This window comes from Protomyctophum bolini, assembly GCF_963924005.1.
Source record: "Protomyctophum bolini genome assembly, chromosome: 2".
NCBI classification, from domain to species: domain Eukaryota; kingdom Metazoa; phylum Chordata; class Actinopteri; order Myctophiformes; family Myctophidae; genus Protomyctophum; species Protomyctophum bolini.
The window spans coordinates 752,246-775,036 of record NC_137863.1 but is presented as its reverse complement, the minus strand read 5'-3'; the positions used below and the strand labels follow the sequence as shown (position 1 = coordinate 775,036).

The following is a 22,791-nucleotide window of genomic DNA, read 5'->3' as shown; positions in this document are numbered from 1 at the left end:
CTGAGCTATAGATAGTCAGTCAGTCAGTAGACCTATAACATAACTGAGCTATAGATAGTCAGTCAGTCAGTAGACCTATTTATTACAGCAGATCTGCTGAGCTCACAATGTTGTGATCTTGTAGATCTGCTCATTTCGTATAGGCAATATGTATTAGGGTAAAAGGTTAATTATAGTGAGAATGATGTCATACTGTGCAGATTGCAGATTGTAGGTCTATTCACATGACAGTAACTTATAGGCAAAAGTGTCACAAAGGGAAAAATAGACCACTGGTGCTATAGTGTGATGCTGAAGGTTACTTGCTTACGTTAGGTTCATATACATTAAAAATGAGACACGGAGGCATTAAACTCTTTACCGGTCACAATGTTTTCATTAAACTCTTTACCGGTCACAATGTTTTCATTAAACTCTTTACCGGTCACAATGTTTTCATTAAACTCTTTACCGGTCACAATGTTTTCATTAAACTCTTTACCGGTCACAATGTTTTCCCTCCATTTTCAGTACACGACCACACCACACAACAACAAGCTCATAGCGCGCCACCGAGTGGCGTGCTACAAGCTCATAGCGCGCCACCGAGTGGCGTGCTACAAGCTCATAGCACGCCACCGAGTGGCGTGCTACAAGCTCATAGCACGCCACCGAGTGGCGTGCTACAAGCTCATAGCACGCCACCGAGTGGCGTGCTACAAGCTCATAGCACGCCACCGAGTGGCATGCTACAAGCTCATAGCGCGCCACCGAGTGGCGTGCTACAAGCTCATAGCACGCCACCGAGTGGCGTGCTACAAGCTCATAGCACGCCACCGAGTGGCGTGCTACAAGCTCATAGCACGCCACCGAGTGGCATGCTACAAGCTCATAGCGCGCCACAGAGTGGCGTGCTACAAGCTCATAGCGCGCCACAGAGTGGCGTGCTACAAGCTCATAGCGCGCCACCGAGTGGCGTGCTACAAGCTCATAGCGCGCCACCGAGTGGCGTGCTACAAGCTCATAGCGCGCCACCGAGTGGCGTGCTACAAGCTCATAGCGCGCCACAGAGTGGCGTGCTACAAGCTCATAGCGCGCCACAGAGTGGCGTGCTACAAGCTCATAGCGCGCCACAGAGTGGCGTGCTACAAGCTCATAGCGCGCCACCGAGTGGCGTGCTACAAGCTCATAGCGCGCCACCGAGTGGCGTGCTACAAGCTCATAGCGCGCCACCGAGTGGCGTGGTACAAGCTCATAGCACCACTGATACAGAAACATGAGGTGTTAAATATTGAGCACCACTGATACAGAAACATGAGGCGTTTCAGAAAACTGTCAGAATTTAGAAGACATTTTTTTAATGTCGATGTCAGGCCTAAATGGGTTAAAGTGATCTCTGGACTAGTCTCAAAGTGTGGTCCTCCAGGGGCTCCTGGAAGCTAAATGATCAAATATTAACCACATACTATGGTATTCCAAAATAGCAGATCTACAAGCTTACAATGCATCACAATGTGACACGTAAAGAAAGTACTCTTCACGTGACCACCGCGCTCCGACTGTAGGTGGCGCTACCCGCTCAAAACATATCAAAATAACGGTAGTGGGTCGCACACACCAAGACTGCAGTTCAACATGTTTATTTCAATATTGAACAGGGACAAACGTTTGGGCTGTCCAGCCTTCATCAGTGTGGAGTGTGACTGAACGTAGGTTCCTTTTAAAAGGAGTGGTGACAAAGTGCAGGTGCACAGAATCACCGCTTATCACCTCATCACAGATTACTGGGACAGTGTGATGAAGTCTCTGTTCCCCCATCTGTTGCTCAATCAACAATGTGACTATAGCAATTACATCTCAAAATATACATATATACAAAGCAGACGACAACACAGCATGTATAATATAGGATACAGAGGACAACACATGTATAATATAGGATAATATAGGATACAGAGGACAGCACAGCATGTATAATATAGGATAATATAGGATACAGACGACAACACAGCATGTATAATATAGGATAATATAGGATACAGAGGACAACACAGCATGTATAATATAGGATAATATAGGATACAGAGGACAACACAGCATGTATAATATAGGATAATATAGGATACAGACGACAACACAGCATGTATAATATAGGATAATATAGGATACAGACGACAACACAGCATGTATAATATAGGATAATATAGGATACAGACGACAACACATGTATAATATAGGATGCATCAGAGCTTCTCAAGGTCTTTGTCTCTCAGGGAACGACTCAGGTGGAGAGAAGTGGATTGGGTGGATGTTTATCGGAGGTGCCGTGCCCCGTCGCGGTCCATTTGGTTCCATTTGAACCATCTGGACCCAATGCACACACACTGTGTGTGTGTGTGTGTGTGTGTGTGTGTGTGTGTGTGTGTGTGTGTGTGTGTGTGTGTGTTTCCTTGAGGTATATGATTGTTATAGAGTAGAATATAAATAGAATAGAATACAAAAGAAAAGAAAAGCCAAAAACTAATCTTAAGAAAAAACATGTTGGGACCCCCGAGGGTCTCGACCCACAGGTTGAGAACCACTGTGCTAATTTTACATGTCAACGACCCCAGATGACCCTAACGGTGACCCCAGATGACCCTAACGGTGACCCCAGATGACCCTAACGGTGACCCCAGATGACCCTAACGGTGGCCCCTAGATGACCCTAACCGTGACCCCAGATGACCCTAACGGTGGCCCCAGATGACCCTAACGGTGACCCCCAGATGACCCTAACCGTGACCCCAGATGACCCTAACGGTGACCCCAGATGACCCTAACCGTGACCCCAGATGACCCTAATGGTGACCCCAGATGACCCTAACGGTGACCCCAGATGACCCTAATGGTGACCCCAGATGACCCTAACGGTGACACCAGATGACCCTAACGGTGACCCCAGATGACCCTAACCGTGACCCCAGATGACCCTAACGGTGACACCAGATGACCCTAACGGTGACACCAGATGACCCTAACGGTGACCCCAGATGACCCTAACGGTGACCCCAGATGACCCTAACAGTGACTCCATGGAAACCAAAACATATTGATTATGTAAACACCCCCCCCCACCACACCTGTTCCTGATTATTACATTATGATACAACACACCGTCTGTCTGTCTGTCTGTCCTCACAGCCTGTCTGTCTGTCCTCACAGCCTGTCTGTCCTCACAGCCTGTCTGTCTGTCCTCACAGCCTGTCTGTCTGTCTGTCCTCACAGCCTGTCTGTCTGTCCTCACAGCCTGTCTGTCCTCACAGCCTGTCTGTCTGTCCTCACAGCCTGTCTGTCTGTCTGTCCTCACAGCCTGTCTGTCTGTCTGTCCTCACAGCCTGTCTGTCTGTCTGTCCTCACAGCCTGTCTGTCTGTCCTCACAGCCTGTCTGTCCTCACAGCCTGTCTGTCTGTCCTCACAGCCTGTCTGTCTGTCTGTCCTCACAGCCTGTCTGTCTGTCTGTCCTCACAGCCTGTCTGTCTGTCTGTCCTCACAGCCTGTCTGTCCTCACACAGAGACACAGAGGAGTCAGTGCTAACATAGAACCCAGCGTAGAGCGGTTGAGTGAAGGTGGTCTGGAAGGTGTACAGGTGAGTCAGAGTGTCCTCTAACACTCTGTAGAAGGACAGAGTCCCAGAGGGACGGTCCAGATAAACTGCTACTCTATTAGAGGGTTCGATAGGAAGGGCAGTCCCCTTACTATTGTGACTGACAACGTAACGGTCACTATGCTGACCATCAGCACAGTACAGACTCCAGGACCGTTCATTCTCTCCAAGCTGACAGTCCCGACCGTCTCCTTTCCTACTGATGTCTCCGTCAGTCACTCCTATCTCAACCGCTCCACTGAACTGTACCTCACTGTAGCAGCGTTCATCTAGACTCTCTGAACTCAGGACCTGAGGCAGTCTATCAAACCTGTCAGGATGATCAGGATATGAATGACGCTGATCATCCTGACGGGTCACCTTCCTGTTGTTCTCAGACAGAGAGAGGAGACAGTGTGCTGTGTTTGTGTCCAGAGTGAGACGCTGGAAATCTGATGAGAAAACAACACAGTACACATTAAATACACATTAAATACACATTAAATACACATTAAATACACATTAAATACATCCTTCACTGAATGATACGTGCACGGACCACACACACACACACACACACACACACACACACACACACACACACACACACACACACACACACAGTATCAGATGTACAAGCTCAAAGCGCGGCACGCAGTGATGCGCTGTGAGCTTGTAGATCTGCTATTTTTAAATAGCCAACGTATAAAATATGGATAAAGTGTTTAACCCATTTTTGGGCGGGAACCCCTTTTGGTGTTAGCGTCATGTTATGCTTTAGCCATTGAAAAATCGAAGAACGACCCACGACCCACGGACCCCCTGGAACCCCCCAAGGACCCCCTGGAACCCCCCACAGACCCCTGGAACCGTCCACAGACCCCTGGAACCCCCCACGGACCCCCTGGAACCGTCCACAGACCCCTGAAACCCCCCACGAACCCCCTGGAACCCTGAACCCCCCACAGACCCCATGGAACACCCCACAGACCCCTGGAACCCCCCACAGACCCCTGGAACCCTCCACGGACCCCTGGAACCCCCCACAGACCCCTGGAACCCCCCACAGACCCCTGGAACCCTCCACGGACCCCTGGAACCCCCCACAGACCCCTGGAACCCCCCACAGACCCCCTGGAACCCTCCACGGACCCCTGAACCCCCCACAGACCCCCTGGAACCGTCCACAGACCCACTGGAACCCCCCACGGACCCCCTGAACCCCCCACAGACCCCCTGGAACCGTCCACAGACCCACTGGAACCCTCCACAGACCCCCTGGAACCCCCCAAAGACCCCCTGGAACCGCCCAAGGACCCCCTGGAACCCTCCAATGACACACACACACACAGTATCAGATGTACAAGCTCAAAGCGCGGCACGCAGTGATGCGCTGTGAGCTTGTAGATCTGCTATTTTTAAATAGCCAACGTATAACATATGGATAAAGTGTTTAACCCATTTTGGGCGGGAACCCCTTTTGGTGTTAGCATCATGTTGTGCTTTAGCTATTGAAAAAATAGCAGATCTACAAGCTCATAGCGCGCCACTCGGTGGCGCGCTATGAGCTTGTAGGTCTGCTGTTTTTTAAAAATCGAAGAACGACCCACGACGCACGGTCCCCCTGGAACCCCCCACAGACCCCCTGGAACCCCCCACAGACCCCCTGGAACCCCCTGGAACCCTCCACAGACCCCCTGGAACCCCCCACAGACCCCCTGGAACCCCCCACAGACCCCCTGGAACCCTCCAAAGACCCCCTGGAACCCTCCACGGACCCCCTGGAACCCTCCACAGACCCCCTGGAACCCTCCACAGACTGGAACCCCCCACGGACCCCCTGGAACCCCCCACGGACCCCCTGGAACCCGCCAAGGACCCCCTGGAACCCTCCACGGACCCCTGGAACCCTCCAAGGACCCCCTGGAACCCTCCACGGACCCCCTGGAACCATCCACAGACCCCCTGGAACGCCCCACGGACCCCCTGGAACCCTCCAAGGACCCCCTGGAACCCTCCACGGACCGCTGGAACCCCCCACGGACCCCCTGGAACCGTCCACAGACCCCTGAAACCCCCCACGGACCCCCTGGAACCCTGAACCCCCCACAGACCCCTGGAACCCCCCACAGACCCCTGGAACCCTCCACGGACCCCTGGAACCCCCCACAGACCCCTGGAACCCTCCACGGACCCCTGGAACCCCCCACAGACCCCTGGAACCCCCCACAGACCCCCTGGAACCCTCCACGGACCCCTGAACCCCCCACAGACCCCCTGAAACCGTCCACAGACCCACTGGAACCCCCCACGGACCCCCTGAACCCCCCACAGACCCCCTGGATCCGTCCACAGACCCACTGGAACCCTCCACAGACCCCCTGGAACCCCCCAAAGACCCCCTGGAACCGCCCAAGGACCCCCTGGAACCCTCCAATGACACACACACACACACACACACACAGTATCAGATGTACAAGCTCAAAGCGCGGCACGCAGTGATGCGCTGTGAGCTTGTAGATCTGCTATTTTTAAATAGCCAACGTATAACATATGGATAAAGTGTTTAACCCATTTTGGGCGGGAACCCCTTTTGGTGTTAGCATCATGTTGTGCTTTAGCTATTGAAAAAATAGCAGATCTACAAGCTCATAGCGCGCCACTCGGTGGCGCGCTATGAGCTTGTAGGTCTGCTGTTTTTGAAAAATCGAAGAACGACCCACGACGCACGGACCCCCTGGAACCCCCCACAGACCCCCTGGAACCCCCCACAGACCCCCTGGAACCCCCCACAGACCCCCTGGAACCCTCCACAGACCCCCTGGAACCCCCCACAGACCCCCTGGAACCCTCCAAAGACCCCCTGGAACCCTCCACAGACCCCCTGGAACCCTCCACAGACTGGAACCCCCCACGGACCCCCTGGAACCCTCCACGGACCCCCTGGAACCCCCCACAGACCCTCCACGGACCCCCTGGAACCCCCCACGGACCCCCTGGAACCCCCCACAGACCCCCTGGAACCCCCCACAGACCCCCTGGAACCCTCCACAGACCCCCTGGAACCCCCCACAGACCCCCTGGAACCCCCCACAGACCCCCTGGAACCCTCTGGAACCCCCCAAGGACCCCCTGAAACCCTCCACAGACCCCTTGGAACCCCCCAAGGACCCCCTGGAACCCTCCACGGACCGCTGGAACCCCCCACGGACCCCCTAGAACCCCCCAAGGACCCCCTGGAACCGCCCAAGGACCCCCTGGAACCCCCCACAGACCCCCTGGAACCCCCCACAGACCCCCTGGAACCCTCCACAGACCCCCTGGAACCCCCCAAAGACCCCCTGGAACCCTCCACGGACCCCCTGGAACCCTCCAAGGACCCCCTGGAACCCTCCACGGACCCGCTGGAACCCCCCACGGACGCCCTGGAACCCTCCAGGGACCCCCTGGAACCCCCCAACAGACCCCCTGGAACCCTCCACAGACCCCCTGGAACCCTCCACGGACCGCTGGAACCCCCCACGGACCCCCTGGAACCCCCCACGGACCCCCTGGAACCCTCCACGGACCCCCTGAAACCCTCCACAGACCCCCTGGAACCCCCCAAGGACCCCCTGGAACCGCCCAAGGACCCCCTGGAACCCTCCACAGACCCCCTGGAACCCTCCAAGGACCCCCTGGAACCCTCCACAGACCCCCTGGAACCCCCCACGGACCCCCTGGAACGCCCCACGGACCCCCTGGAACCCTCCACGGACCCCCTGGAACCCCCCAAGGACCCCCTGAAACCCTCCACAGACCCCCTGGAACCCCCCAAGGACCCCCTGGAACCGCCCAAGGACCCCCTGGAACCCTCCACGGACCCCCTGGAACGCCCCTAGTTCCACAAAATATTTTCAGCAGATTTGGTGTAGAGGGAAAAGGAGGGTCCGAGGATAGATCCCAGACAGACAGACAGACAGACAGACAGACAGACAGACAGACAGACTCACGTGTTGCAAGGAGTTGAGGTTTAGTCCAGTGTTCTCCTCCATGATTCACACTGTAGGAAGTAGAACAACAATGACACATCACACACAATGGTACCATATCTCTGTGGTCATGTGATTAAGACTCTGTCCAAACATCACACACATTGGTACCATATCTCTGTGGTCATGTGATTAAGACTGTCCAAACATCACACACATTGGTACCATATCTCTGTGGTCATGTGATTAAGACTCTGTCCAAACATCACACACATTGGTACCATATCTCTGTGGTCATGTGATTAAGACTCTGTCCAAACATCACACACATTGGTACCATATGTCTCATATGGTCTCAGATTTGGATTAGATTGAGGAGTGTCTCGTTTTGAACAAAATGCTTCAAATCATGAACCCCCCACGGACCCCCTGGAACCCTCCAAGGACCCCCTGGAACCCCCCAAAGACCCCCTGGAACCCTCCAAGGACCCCCTGGAACCCCCCAAAGACCCCCTGGAACCGCCCAAGGACCCCCTGGAACCCCCCAAGGATCCCCTGGAACCCTCCACAGACCCCCTGGAACCCCCCAAAGACCCCCTGGAACCCTCCACGGACCCCCTGGAACCCTCCAAGGACCCCCTGGAACCCTCCAAGGACCCCCTGGAACCCTCCACGGACCCCTGGAACCATATCTCTGTGGTCATGTGATTAAGACTGTCCAAACATCACACACATTGGTACCATATCTCTGTGGTCTCAGATTTGGATTACATTCAGGAGTGTCTCGTTTTGAACAAAATGCTTCAAATCATCAACGATTGCCTGTGAAACATTGCTGGCCCACAATAAGCTACCCGTCCTGGCGGAGACCTGTGTTCTGAGGAGCACATGTTTCTAGTTCAAACAGTGTTAAATTAGAGATATGATTTATAACACTGATACTTCTATCATCTCTATAGATAGATTATAGACATGTTAAATATATCAATACTTCTATCCTCATGTCTTTAGACTATGATGTCATTTAGAACACCGTTTAGATTCAGATGCCGTTTATCATTCTAGTATATCATGGTGAACATCATAACACTCACTGTAAATCACTGTCTGTATCAACCACTGTACATTCAACATGTTAGAAATAGAACCATGGAACACAGACACCGACTATATTGTATATTAATGTTATAAAACTTTGTACTTTCCCCCCTAAAGGAACGCTTGGAGGAAGCTGTCACCAGGTTTATTGACTAACACTAAGACTAGACTAAGACTAGACGATTTCAGATGAGTAAAATAGGACTAAAACTAAAGCGTGTGTTATTCAAAAGACTAAATTGGAATTAGCTGTCAAAATGAACACTGGCCAGGCTACCATATTGCAGCGTTGCAAACTGCATAATATTTTAACCCATTTAGGCCTGACGTCGAAATTAAAAAAAAATCTAAATTCTAAATTCTTTTAGAAAGAGCCATGTTTGTGTATCAGTGGTGCTCAATATTTCATGTCAAGGACCCCAAAATGATATGTAACTGGCCGCAGACCCCCATCTGAAAATATGTTGTTCCAGGGACCCCTCCCCCCACACCCCCCACAAGCAAAGATCTGAGTTAAAAATGTTCGCTCTGAAAGAATAAATATTCAAAGATTTGTGCCACACTTTCATGATTTTTGAAAAATAGCAGACCTACAAGCTCGTAGCGCGGCATGAGCTTGTAGATCTGCTATTTCCAATAGCTAAAGTGTAACATAATGGTTCAAACACCCGGGACCCCATGTATGTTATATAGAACCATGGAACATAGACACTATCTACTGTATATTAATCTATGTTATAGAACCATGGAACATAGACACTATCTACTGTATATTAATCTATGTTATAGAACCATGGAACATAGACACTATCTACTGTATATTAATCTATGTTATAGAACCATGGAACATAGACACTATCTACTGTATATTAATCTATGTTATAGAACCACGGAACATAGACACAATCTACTGTATATTAATCTATGTTATAGAACCATGGAACATAGACACTATCTACTGTATATTAATCTATGTTATAGAACCATGGAACATAGACACTATCTACTGTATATTAATCTATGTTATAGAACCATGGAACATAGACACTATCTACTGTATATTAATCTATGTTATAGATTATAGAACCATGGAACATAGACACCATCTACTGTATATTAATCTATGTAATAGAACAATGGACCATAGACACTATCTACTGTATATTAATCTATGTTATAGAACCATGGAATATAGACACTATCTACTGTATATTAATCTATGTTATAGAACCATGGAACATAGACACTATCTACTGTATATTAATCTATGTTATAGAACCATGGAATATAGACACTATCTATTCTATATTAATCTATGTTATAGAACCATGGAACATAGACACTATCTACTGTATATTAATCTATGTTATAGAACCATGGAACATAGACACTATCTACTGTATATTAATCTATGTTATAGAACCATGGAACATAGACACTATCTACTGTATATTAATCTATGTTATAGATTATAGAACCATGGAACATAGACACTATCTACTGTATATTAATCTATGTTATAGATTATAGAACCATGGAACATAGACACTATCTACTGTATATTAATCTATGTTATAGAACCATGGAACATAGACACTATCTACTGTATATTAATCTATGTTATAGAACAATGGACCATAGACACTATCTACTGTATATTAATCTATGTAGTAGAACCATGGAACATAGACACTATCTACTGTATATTAATCTATGTTATAGAACCACGGAACATAGACACTATCTACTGTATATTAAATCTCTGCTAGAATGAACCATGGATCATATGATAATATGATATGATAATATGGGAAACTGCATTTATAAAGGGCTTTACATTACAATGTAGTTCACATTCACCCACCGATGGCAGAGGAAAACATGCATGCTCATCGGGAGCTGTTAGGGGTTCAGAGAGTCTTGCTCAAGGACACTTCGACATGTAGCAGCCAGGAGGAGCCGGGAATTTAACCTGGAACCTTTGACGGCCGCTCTACACAAGTCTACTCACTTGACAGTCTCCAGGGCAGCAGACAGCTTCTTCAGAGCAGAGTCTCCTAAGTGGCTGAAGTTCAAGTCCAGCTGTTTCAGCTGGGAGGAGGGGTTGGAGGTCACAGCTGAAGCCAGAGAAGAACAGCCTTCCTCTGTGACTCCACAGCCTGACAACCTGCAGAGAAATACACATTTAACAAAGTGCTGTGTTGATGTTCAAGTAGAGATCCACACAGAGAGAACACACATTCTTTACCCCAGGATCTGCAGTCCACACTGTGGACTCTTCAGTAACGCAGAGAGCTGGAGCAGTTGTGATTCCTGCAGGCAGATGAAACTGAGGTCCAATTCTTTCAGATGGAGAAGATTAGAGCTGAGAGCTGAGAGCAGAACTTCAAATCCTGTCTGTGTGAAGGTACAGCCAGCAAGTCTGTAATTACACATGAAATATCTGGACTGAATATCAGAGGTTTGGAGTAAAGCCCCCAAGAGATGGAAAGAGAAGGCAGGCAGGGATAATGTGAAGTAAATCATCATAATCTTAATCTTCCAACATAGGACTTGTGTGTGTGTGCGTGCGTGCCAACATGACTACATACTGTAATCACTGTACCCCATTAGTTCACATAATGATAATCCCCTAGCAGCCATGATGGATCACATATTGTAGTTACTGTACGGTAGCATTGATAATGATAATCCCCTAGCAGCCATGATGGATCACATATTGTAGTTACTGTACCGTAGCATTGATAATGATAATCCCCTAGCAGCCATGATGGATCACATATTGTAGTTACTGTACCGTAGCATTGATAATGATAATCCCCTAGCAGCCATGATGGATCACATATTGTAGTTACTGTACCGTAGCATCGTGATGTGAGAGTGTGAACTAGACAACACAAACTCTGACCATATTATTATTCTAATCAGTGGGATACCATGATGTCAACTTTATTAACACTAATTATTATTAAGAATTAAACAATAAATAATAAAACAGAACTAATAATAATAATGTGACCTCAGTATCTCCAGATGACAGTTTGGACTCTTCAATGCAGCAGAGAGCAGGTCCATGGATGGATCCGTTATGTCATTATAACTGATGTCCAATTCTCTCAGATGTGAAGGATTAGAGCTGAGAGCTGAAGCCACAATCTCATATTGTGCCTCTCCGAGTTGACAGCCAACAAGTCTGTAAATGTAGATGATGTGAAATCAGTGATCATCAACACAGATTAGATCAAATTAATGTTCAATGAAATGAACTATAAAGTGTAATGTAAATGTACCAATGTCTATTTGGTCAGATATTGACAGGTCATATAAGAACAGTCTAGTTGGTCAGATATTGACAGGTCATATAAGAACAGTCCAGTTGGTCAGATATTGACAGGTCATATAAGAACAGTCTAGTTGGTCAGATATTGACAGGTCATATAAGAACAGGTCAGATAAGAACAGGGAACCAGAAAACATCAAAGTGAAAGACAGATAATCTGTATTAACCCATTCTGACCTGAGATCAGATTCTAAAAATGTCTTCTACATCCTGACAGTTTTCTGAAAAAGCTGTTTCTATGTCAGTCATTCATCGACTAAAATAGCAGACCTAGATCTGCTATTTTTCGATAGCTAAAGAATAACATGATGTTTAAAACACCAAAAGGGGTTCCCGCCCAAAATGGTTTAATACTACAGTGTGTAACGTGCATTGATCTATGACTGTTATCTTATTTATTCTTTTTACTTTGTTCTCTGTGCGTGTACACACACACACACACACACACACACACACACACACACACACACACACACACACACACTTTGAGACCTGATTATTATTATAGTAATTAGGTGTGATGGTAGATTGATTCTAACAGGTTTTCTATCCACATGACTACTAACCGAGCCTTTCTGCTGTTCCTCACAGCTGGGAGTAGTCTGAATGTCCCCCATCCTGATGATGTGTCGTATTGTTGCGGGTCAAACTCCTCCAGAACCTCCTCTGACGTCAGCAGAATGAAGGCCAGAGCTGAACACTGGCTCTGAGACAGTTCTGTCTTTGATCTGTCCGCTGACTTCAGGTACTGTTGGATCTCCTGATGTACTGAGAGGTCGTTCATCTCCATCAGACAGTGGAAGATGTTGATGAATCTGTCAGGAGAGACACTCGTATCTTCCATTTTCATCTCCTTCAGGTTGTTGATGACTCTCTGGATGCTCTCTGGACTGTTCTCTGTGTGACCCAGCAGGCCTCCTAACAGACTCTGGTTGGACTCCAGTGAGAGGCCATGAAGGAAGCGGACAAAGAGGTCCAGGTGGCCGTTCTTACTCTTCAGGGCTTTTTGAAAGGCTCTCTGCAGGAAGTCGTCCAGGGTCATTTCTCCATTCATACTCTTCAGGGATTCTTCAATGGAATCTTCTTCTTCTCCTCCTCCTCCTCCTTCCATGGCTCTCTGCAGGATAACGTCTTCTTCTTCTTCTCCTCCTCCTCCTCCTCCTCCTCCTCCTCCTCCTCCTCCTCCTCCTCCTCCTCCTCCTCCTTCCATACTCTTCAGGGATTCTTCCATGGCTCTCTGCAGGATGACGTCTTCTTCTTCTTCTCCTCCTCCTCCTCCTCCTCCTCCTCCTCCTCCTCCTCCTCCTCCTCCCATACTCTTCAGGGATTCTTCCATGGCTCTCTGCAGGAAGACGTCTTCGTCTTCTTCTTCTTCTCCTCCTCCTCCTCCTCCTCCTCCTCCTCCCATACTCTTCAGGGATTCTTCCATGGCTCTCTGCAGGATGACGTCTTCTTCTTCTCCTTCTCCTCCTCCTCCTCCTCCTCCTCCTCCTCCTCCTCCTCCCATACTCTTCAGGGATTCTTCCATGGCTCTCTGCAGGAAGACGTCTTCGTCTTCTTCTTCTTCTCCTCCTCCTCCTCCTCCTCCTCCTCCTCCTCCTCCCATACTCTTCAGGGATTCTTCTATGGCTCTCTGCAGGAAGACGTCTTCGTCTTCTTCTTCTCCTCCCAGGAATGTCTTCAGTACCTTCATGTTCTTCTGTGTGAAACAGTGCATCAGGTAGACTGCAGCCAGGAACTCCTGGATGCTCAGATGAACAAAGCTGTAGATCTTTCTCTGAGATCGAACGGTCTCTTCTTTGAAGATCTCTGTGCACACTCCCGAGTACAGCGCGGCGTGGTTCACATCGAGACCACACTCTTCCAGGTCTTCTTGGTAGAACGTGATGCTGCCTTTCTCCAGATGTACAAACGCCAGCAGGCACAGCTGCAGAAGAACATTCCTGTCAGTCTCGCCATACTTCGTCTTCATCTTTTTTATCATGAGCGATATGAAGAGGCTGAACATCCCGGTCAGGTTCTTGGGCATCTGTCCTCTCTTGCCTGTCTTCACCAGGTCCTCCACAACGGTAGCGGTCATCCAACAGAAGACTGGGATGTGACACATGATGTGGATGCTCTTTGATGTCTTCACGTGTGAGATGATGGTGCTGGCCAGCTCCTCATCATCACTGAACATCTTCCTGAAGAACTCCTCCTTCTGGGGGTCTGTGAACCCTCGTATTTCTGTCACCATGTCAACGCATTCAGGAGGGATCTGATGGGCTGCTGCAGGTCTGGTGGTTATCCAGAGGAGAGCCGAGGGGAGCAGATTCCTCTTGATGAGGTTCGTCAGCAGCAGGCCCACCGATGATGTCACCGTGACATCAGAGACGACGTCATTGTTGTCGAAGGCGTCAGAATCGACGTCGATGTTCTGGAATTTCAGCGGAAACCTGCTTTCATCGAGGCCATCGAAGATGAAGCCAACTTTCCAGGCAGCGAGCTCCTCTGCTGTGACCTTCTTTAACGTTGGATGGAAAACATGGATCAGTGAGAGAAGACTGTGCTGCTCATCTCGGACCAAGTTCAGCTCCCGGAATGCGAAGAGAACCAGGAGATTGATGTCTTGGTTCTCCAAACCTCTCGCCCAGTCCAGAGCGAACTTACGCACGGAGAATGTCTTCCCGATGCCAGCGATGCCATTGGTCAGAACTCTGCTGCTGGGTGTGTCTCTGCCAGGGAGGAGGGTCTTAAAGATGGAACGGCACTTGATTAGGACGTCATAGAGGGTCTTCATGCTGGAGGCGGTCTCAAGCTGCCACACCTCATGTTGCTGATTAACCCCTTTACTCCCTCCCGCTGATAGGTGGAGGTCTGTGTAGATGTCGGAGAGGGAGGAGGGCTCTTCAGTGACGTATGCCACATGTTCAAGACCGTCCAAAGTGACCCTATAGACCTTTAAATACTCCGGCAGACGGACATCTGATATGAGGAGACAATTAATACATGTTAAACATTATGCTTCATCTACAACTTTACATTGAACAAGCCATAGCATTAGAACTACTATGTATATATCCTACAGAGAATCTGAATTTGTAAAAGAAAAAAGGAGAGAATTGGCTAAAATAAACATTGGATGGTTTTTTTAGTCTAAATGGTATGTGTTTATCATCAGTATTTGTATTTGGACAATGAGACAGGAATACAACGAGTATATTTCATCTGATGAGTCTGCTGCTGTTTAAACATTTCATTCATTGAAAAAAAATGTTGGTGTAAAATGTGTCCAGTCTTACTGTGTCCAGGTGTGGTTCGACTGAATGTCTTCTGTCCAGGTGTGTTTCTGAATGTCTCTCTGTGGAGATGAAGACAATAGAATATATACATATAGATGAAGACAATAGAATATATACATATAGATACATATAGATGAAGACAATAGAATATATACATATAGATACATAATTGTATCTAACGGTTAATTTTCCAGCCGGGTAGCCGATGGCCCTAACCTAAATGTAATATGCATGTATAGGCTACAATAATTAAAGTTGGTAGACGAATGCTATAAATTTATTCAGGCTCATTTTTAAAAGACAAACTAAATGTTGTTAAAGCAACATTTAACAATATAAATAAATAGTTGTAGGCTTAATCATCAATAAACAACACATCGCATCTGCGCGTCTACAGTACAGAGGTCCGCCGGTTCTAGTCCAAAACATAAATAAGTCCAGTCCAGATCTGAGCAGCCTATAGCCTAACTATAAAGCCACTGGACGCATCATGGGCTGAGCCTTTTTTAATTATTAACCCATTTTAGGCGGGAACCCCTTTTGGTGTTAGCATTACGTTATACTTTAGCTATTAAAAAATAGCAGATCTACAAGCTCGTAGCGCGCCACCGAGTGGCGCGCTACGAGCTTGTAGGTCTGCTATTTTTGAAAAACCGAAGAACGACTGACATAGAAACAGCTTTTTCAGAAAACTGTAATTTTCAAACAGGCATTTTTAGAATCTGATCTCAGGTCAGAATGGGTTAAGGAAGATCAGCATGCATGTCACCGTGTTCTGTTTGTTGACTTTTCGCTGACGAGAAACCCCTCAAACATGGATAGCACATGGCTAACTTGATAGCCGTAAGCCGTGCCAGTGTGGGGAGACGGAGTACAACAGAGAACTTTGGGACATGTGTGCAACATGACAACTGTTTTGTACAGTATTGTACAGTGACAACTACAGTCTCTGTAATGTTTATGTTGTACTATTACTAAAAACAATCTAAAATAAACGGTCGGCTAACCGGCTAGCCGGTTACCCCCTGACATCGGGTATGGGCTCTGATGACGCAGAGGAGAGAACACGCCCCCAGCGCCCAAAGCGGGAATCGAACCCAGGACCTTCTAGCTCTGAGGCGACAACACTACTGGCTGTACCACTGTCCCCCCTCTTGGTTTTATTTTTGATAAAGATTTTAAACTTAATAAACAAATCAGCTCCGTCGTTAAAACTCTCTTCTTCCAATCATCGCCACGGTCAAATCCTACCTCCCCCTAAAAACAGCTGGAGATGGTTATCCATGCTTTGATTTCATCAAGAATAGATTATTGCAACTCTTTGTATATTGGCATCGACCAGGCGTCACTCAGGCGTTTACAGCTAGTGCAGAACACAGCTGCCCGCCTTCTCACCGGCACTATAAAATATGTTATAGTGTAAATTGTATAGTGTTACAGTGTTATAGTGTTGTATATATTTATAGGAGGGTTGACATACTGTGAATCAGGAGGTCCAGGTTCGTTACTGAATGCAGGAGGATTTCCTATAGACCTGTCACTCTTCACAGACAGAAGGCTGGGAGTTGGAGACACTGCTCTGTGGTGGACACTTCTGGAATCATACAGAAAGAAATAACAATACATAAACAACAGAGACAGTGAATAATACTACTAGAAATAATACTAAGTAAATAACAGACAGTAATTAGCATAACAGTAGCTTGTATTCCATGTAGTACAAACGGTACAATGGAATGATTTGTCCAAGGAGATAAAGACAAGTGCCTCTCTAAACACTTAAAACTTAGGTCAGGATTGAGAAGGCGTTTTTAGAATCCTGAATGGGTCTGTTGAATTGAGCAATTGTAACGGTTTGCTCCTTAACACATTCCTACCAGGATTACTTCATGCTTTTGTGAGGGTACCCTAGGGGACACGGGGAGAACATGTGAGGGTACCTACCCTAGGGGAAACGGGGAGAACATGTGAGGGTACCTACCCTAGGGGAAACGGGGAGAACATGTGAGGGTACCTACCCTAGGGGAAACGGGGAGAACATACAAACTCCACACAGAAAGGCCCTTTCGCCAACCCCGCCTCGGGTATGGGCTCTGATGACGCAGAGGAGAGAACACGCCCCCAGCGCCCAAAGCGGGAATCGAACCCAGGACCTTCTAGCTCTGAGGCGACAACACTACCGGCTGTACCACTGTCCCCCCTCTTGGTTTTATTTTTGATAAAGATTTTAAACTTAATAAACAAATCAGCTCCGTCGTTAAAACTCTCTTCTTCCAATCATCGCCACGGTCAAATCCTACCTCCCCCTAAAAACAGCTGGAGATGGTTATCCATGCTTTGATTTCATCAAGAATAGATTATTGCAACTCTTTGTATATTGGCATCGACCAGGCGTCACTCAGGCGTTTACAGCTAGTGCAGAACACAGCTGCCCGCCTTCTCACCGGCACTATCAAATATGTTATAGTGTAAATTGTATAGTGTTACAGTGTTATAGTGTTGTATATATTTATAGGAGGGTTGACATACTGTGAATCAGGAGGTCCAGGTTCGTTACTGAATGCAGGAGGATTTCCTTTAGACCTGTCACTCTTCACAGACAGAAGGCTGGGAGTTGGAGACACTGCTCTGTGGTGGACACTTCTGGAATCATACAGAAAGAAATAACAATACATAAACAACAGAGACAGTGAATAATACTACTAGAAATAATACTAAGTAAATAACAGACAGTAATTAGCATAACAGTAGCTTGTATTCCATGTAGTACAAACGGTGCAATGGAATGATTTGCCCAAGCAGATAAAGACAAGTGCCTCAGTATTGAGAAGGCGTTTTTAGAATGGGTTAAAGGTGTCTGTTGAATTGAGCAATTGTAACAGTTATCTCCTTAACACATTCCGACCAGGATTACTGCATGTTTTTGTGAGGGTACCTACCCTAGGGGAGACGGGGAGAACATGTGAGGGTACCTACCCTAGGGGACATGGGGAGAACATGCGAGGGTACTAGGCATGTGAATCTCGTCTCATCTCACGATTCGATACGCATCTCGATGCACTGCCAGCGATACGATACATTAGAGATACATGGAATCCCCTGGCGATACGATGCGATACGATTCTCCCTCTTCCCGATGCGATGCGATGCGATAACCATTTAGTTCAAATCAATGCGATACGATTCACCCCTCTACCGATACGATTTGATGGCGATTCATCACAATAGAAAGGATTTATATTAAAGCTCTATTAATTTCCCAAAACATGTAAAAATGCATTACATTTAAATTCAAAGCAATTTATTGTTTTACTGTAGGTTAGTATTATAGCTCTGCATCTCAAACAACCCAACTTATAGAATTCTGTAAGTAAACAAAGGGTCTGCTCTCTGCTGGTTATTGTGGAATTGTTAGATTACTAATAATCATAGGCTATAGTATAATTATTATATCTCAAAGGTCAATTTGAGGTTTTGAGTATAGAGGTTTCAAGAGATTAAAATGTAATAGCCTATCGTTCATCAATTAATGTTACCAACATATAAATAGAAAATAAACAAATAAACAAAACAAAAATTACAGGTCACACTTGTAGTGCTGTCAAACAAGTCTATGTCTAGTTTAATTTGCAACAGTTTTATAATATAATTGCCTATATGGGGGTCCCTACTTGATCTCTCACTCTCAGCTAAGTGGTCCTTGGCTTGACCTGAAAAACATTGAAGACCCTGGCCTGCATGTATTATTAACGTTATAAATACATAGCAGATGTACAAGCTCACAACGCGTCTCATCCACGCCCCGCTGTGAGCTTGTGGATCTGCAATTTTAGGCGTGCGACACCATCTTGCTGCAGAATATAAATAAGGCTTCTATCCCAGAGAACAGCAGGGGAAAGCTGGACAGTGGAAAGTTGCTGTGGCGTTGTTGTTGTTGTTGTACACGTGTGTGCAGACTGAAGAAGCTTTCTTTAATTACAAATTGATAATGATCGCGACGCAGATTTGCGTCGGATAATCAGCAAGCACAGCTGTGGAGTGTGGCTCATTACCAGCAGTCCAGCACGCAGCGCTACAGTGAAAAGTCAACTGATCGACGGACAAAGCTACTCGGACAGCTATTTTATAAAGCTAAAGAGTAAAGGTGGTGCTTCTTGTTTAATGCGTGGGGCTCACTTCTGTTAGTCGCGGGTGCTATTATAGTCTGAGTCTGTCTGTTCTCAATGTGTCTCCTCTGCGGGAAGCACCCTCTGCACCGTCGTACGGTAGCTTCTGTTCACTGACTGTGGGCGCGTTCGGAAATACCACACCGGAGCACACTCTCCTATTAGTTTGCATTGCACAGTGGGCTCAGTGCGCTATTTCCGAACGCGCCCTGTGTCTGCGCTGCGACTCGCGAGAGGCCTTTTTTTTTCTTCCTTTCTGATGGTACGTTGAATGCGCCTCGGAAACACAGGATAGGGTGAAATTTACCATGAAAAAACAGTGCAACCACGGATTTTACCGATACAAGCACTCCGCGAACGATCCATCGAGATTTCACCCGTCAATTCTACCGACACACAGTGAATGAACCGATTCACTCGCATCGCGCACGTCATAATCGATGTATCGATACGTATCGATTATTTTCCACATGCCTAGAGGGTACCTACCCTAGGGGACACGGGGAGAACATGTGAGGGTACCTACCCTAGGGGACACGGGGAGAACATGTGAGGGTACCTACCCTAGGGGACACGGGGAGAACATGTGAGGGTACCTACCCTAGGGGACACAGGGAGAACATGTGAGGGTACCTACCCTAGGGGACACTGGGAGAACATGTGAGGGTACCTACCCTAGGGGACAAGGGGAGAACATGTGAGGGTACCTACCCTAGGGGAAACGGGGAGAACATACAAACTCCACACAGAAAGGCCCTTTCGCCAACCCCGCCTCGGGTATGGGCACTGATGACGCAGAGGAGAGAACACGCCCCCCAGCGCCCACAGCGGGAATCGAACCCAGGATCTTCTAGCTGTGAGGCGACAACACTACAGACTGTGCCACTGTCCCCCCTCTTGGTTTTATTTTTGATAAAGATTTCCAACTTAATAAACAAATCAGCTCCGTCGTTAAAACTATCTTCTTCCAATCATCGCCACGGTCAAATCCTACCTTCCCCTAAAAACAGCTGGAGATGGTTATCCATGCTTTGATTTCATCAAGAATAGATTATTGCATAGAGCTTGGTCGATTCAGCTAAGAACCATACACCGATTACAGATCTCACCTAGCCTTCGCCATAAAATGAATCCTACTCTATCTCCGCTCTGTCTTAAGTGTAAAACTGAAGAGGGAAATTATATTCACTGTATATGGTCATGTCATAAGATTAAACGATACTGGTTGGGTATCGTGCAGCAGTTGAATGAGATCTTTAATATGGAGTTTGAACCCGACCCTGTGTTTGATTCTTGGGCTGCCCGATGAAAAGATTGTTAACAAGTTCCATACACGTCTGTTTAATCTCTTAACTTATGCTGCTAGGAAAAATATTCTGTTGTCTTGGATTAACGAGAAACCACCAACAAAAAAAGATTGGAACAAAATAATCATGCAGTGCATGCCGTTGGAATTCCTAACCTGCCTGCTACGCTCCACCACAGATACCTTCTATAAATATGGGACCCATATTTGAGATTTGTTGGCCCTCAGTTAGCTACCACCTTGACCATAGGGTTCCTGGACAGAAGCGATGCCACTAACCTTGATGGATAAAGTTATGTATATTATTGTTATGTATGTATGTATATCTTTTATTTTCATTAATTTTCTCTGGAGTCGTTAACCCATCTAGACTTTCAAGCGCCAAACTGCAAATGTGTCCATATTTGTATATTATTTTTGTATTTAATGTTTTGGTATGTGTATAACTGTGTCCTTTGTTCCACAACATGCCTGAGCTGAGCCGTCTGTTTTTGTTAGTTCGTTTTGTTTTTCATGTCTTGTCTTTGTCATTGTCATAAAATGTGAAAATCAATAAAAATATTATTGAAAAAAAAAGAATAAAGATTATTGCAACTCTTTGTATATTGGCATCGACCAGGCGTCACTCAGGTGTTTACAGCTAGTGCAGAACACAGCTGCCCGCCTTCTCACCGGCACTATAAAATATGTTATAGTGTATATTGTATAGTGTTACAGTGTTATAGTGTTGTATATATTTATAGGAGGGTTGACATACTGTGAATCAGGAGGTCCAGGTTCGTTACTGAATTCAGGAGGATTTCCTATAGACCTGTCACTCTTCACAGACAGAAGGCTGGGAGTTGGAGACTCTGCTCTGTGGTGGACACTTCTGGAATCATACAGACAGAAATACCAATACATAAACAACAGAGACAGTGAATAATACTACTAGAAATAATACTAAGTAAAAAACATACAGTAATTAGCATAACAGTAGCTTGTATTCCATGTAGTACAAACTGTGCAATGGAATGATTTGCCCAAGCAGATAAAGACAAGTGCCTCAGTATTGAGAAGGCGTTTTTAGAATGGGTTAAAGGTGTCTGTTGAATTGAGCAATTGTAACAGTTATCTCCTTAACACATTCCGACCAGGATTACTGCATGTTTTTGTGAGGGTACCTACCCTAGGGGAGACGGGGAGAACATGTGAGGGTACCTACCCTAGGGGACATGGGGAGAACATGCGAGGGTACCTACCCTAGGGGACACGGGGAGAACATGTGAGGGTACCTACCCTAGGGGACACGGGGATAACATGTGAGGGTACCTACCCTAGGGGACACGGGGAGAACATGTGAGGGTACCTACCCTAGGGGACACAGGGAGAACATGTGAGGGTACCTACCCTAGGGGACACTGGGAGAACATGTGAGGGTACCTACCCTAGGGGACAAGGGGAGAACATGTGAGGGTACCTACCCTAGGGGAAACGGGGAGAACATACAAACTCCACACAGAAAGGCCCTTTCGCCAACCCCGCCTCGGGTATGGGCACTGATGACGCAGAGGAGAGAACACGCCCCCCAGCGCCCACAGCGGGAATCGAACCCAGGATCTTCTAGCTGTGAGGCGACAACACTACCGACTGTGCCACTGTCCCCCCTCTTGGTTTTATTTTTGATAAAGATTTCCAACTTAATAAACAAATCAGCTCCGTCGTTAAAACTATCTTCTTCCAATCATCGCCACGGTCAAATCCTACCTTCCCCAAAAAACAGCTGGAGATGGTTATCCATGCTTTGATTTCATCAAGAATAGATTATTGCATAGAGCTTGGTCGATTCAGCTAAGAACCATACACCGATTACAGATCTCACCTAGCCTTCGCCATAAAATGAATCCTACTCTATCTCCGCTCTGTCTTAACTGTAAAACTGAAGAGGGAAATTATATTCACTGTATATGGTCATGTCATAAGATTAAACGATACTGGTTGGGTATCGTGCAGCAGTTGAATGAGATCTTTACTATGGAGTTTGA

At 46.9% G+C, this 22,791-nt stretch overlaps 1 protein-coding gene across 1 annotated transcript in view; it reads right to left on the bottom strand.

The window, feature by feature from the left end:
* Window positions 1-1,603: 1,603 nt before the first annotated feature.
* The window catches only part of LOC308325993 (NACHT, LRR and PYD domains-containing protein 12-like), a 34,523-nt gene continuing 13,335 nt past the window's right edge, over window positions 1,604-22,791 (bottom strand). The window contains exons 7-17 of the mRNA XM_080778795.1: window positions 21,525-21,638; window positions 17,825-17,938; window positions 16,776-16,889; window positions 15,296-15,354; window positions 13,600-14,978; window positions 12,581-13,131; window positions 11,694-11,867; window positions 10,923-11,096; window positions 10,686-10,841; window positions 7,598-7,647; window positions 1,604-4,057 (exon numbers count right to left, since the gene is read on the bottom strand). Of these exons, the coding sequence (XP_080634921.1) occupies window positions 3,459-4,057; window positions 7,598-7,647; window positions 10,686-10,841; window positions 10,923-11,096; window positions 11,694-11,867; window positions 12,581-13,131; window positions 13,600-14,978; window positions 15,296-15,354; window positions 16,776-16,889; window positions 17,825-17,938; window positions 21,525-21,638 (3,484 nt within the window). The 3' untranslated portion in view covers window positions 1,604-3,458. The remainder of the gene's footprint in view (window positions 4,058-7,597; window positions 7,648-10,685; window positions 10,842-10,922; window positions 11,097-11,693; window positions 11,868-12,580; window positions 13,132-13,599; window positions 14,979-15,295; window positions 15,355-16,775; window positions 16,890-17,824; window positions 17,939-21,524; window positions 21,639-22,791) is intronic.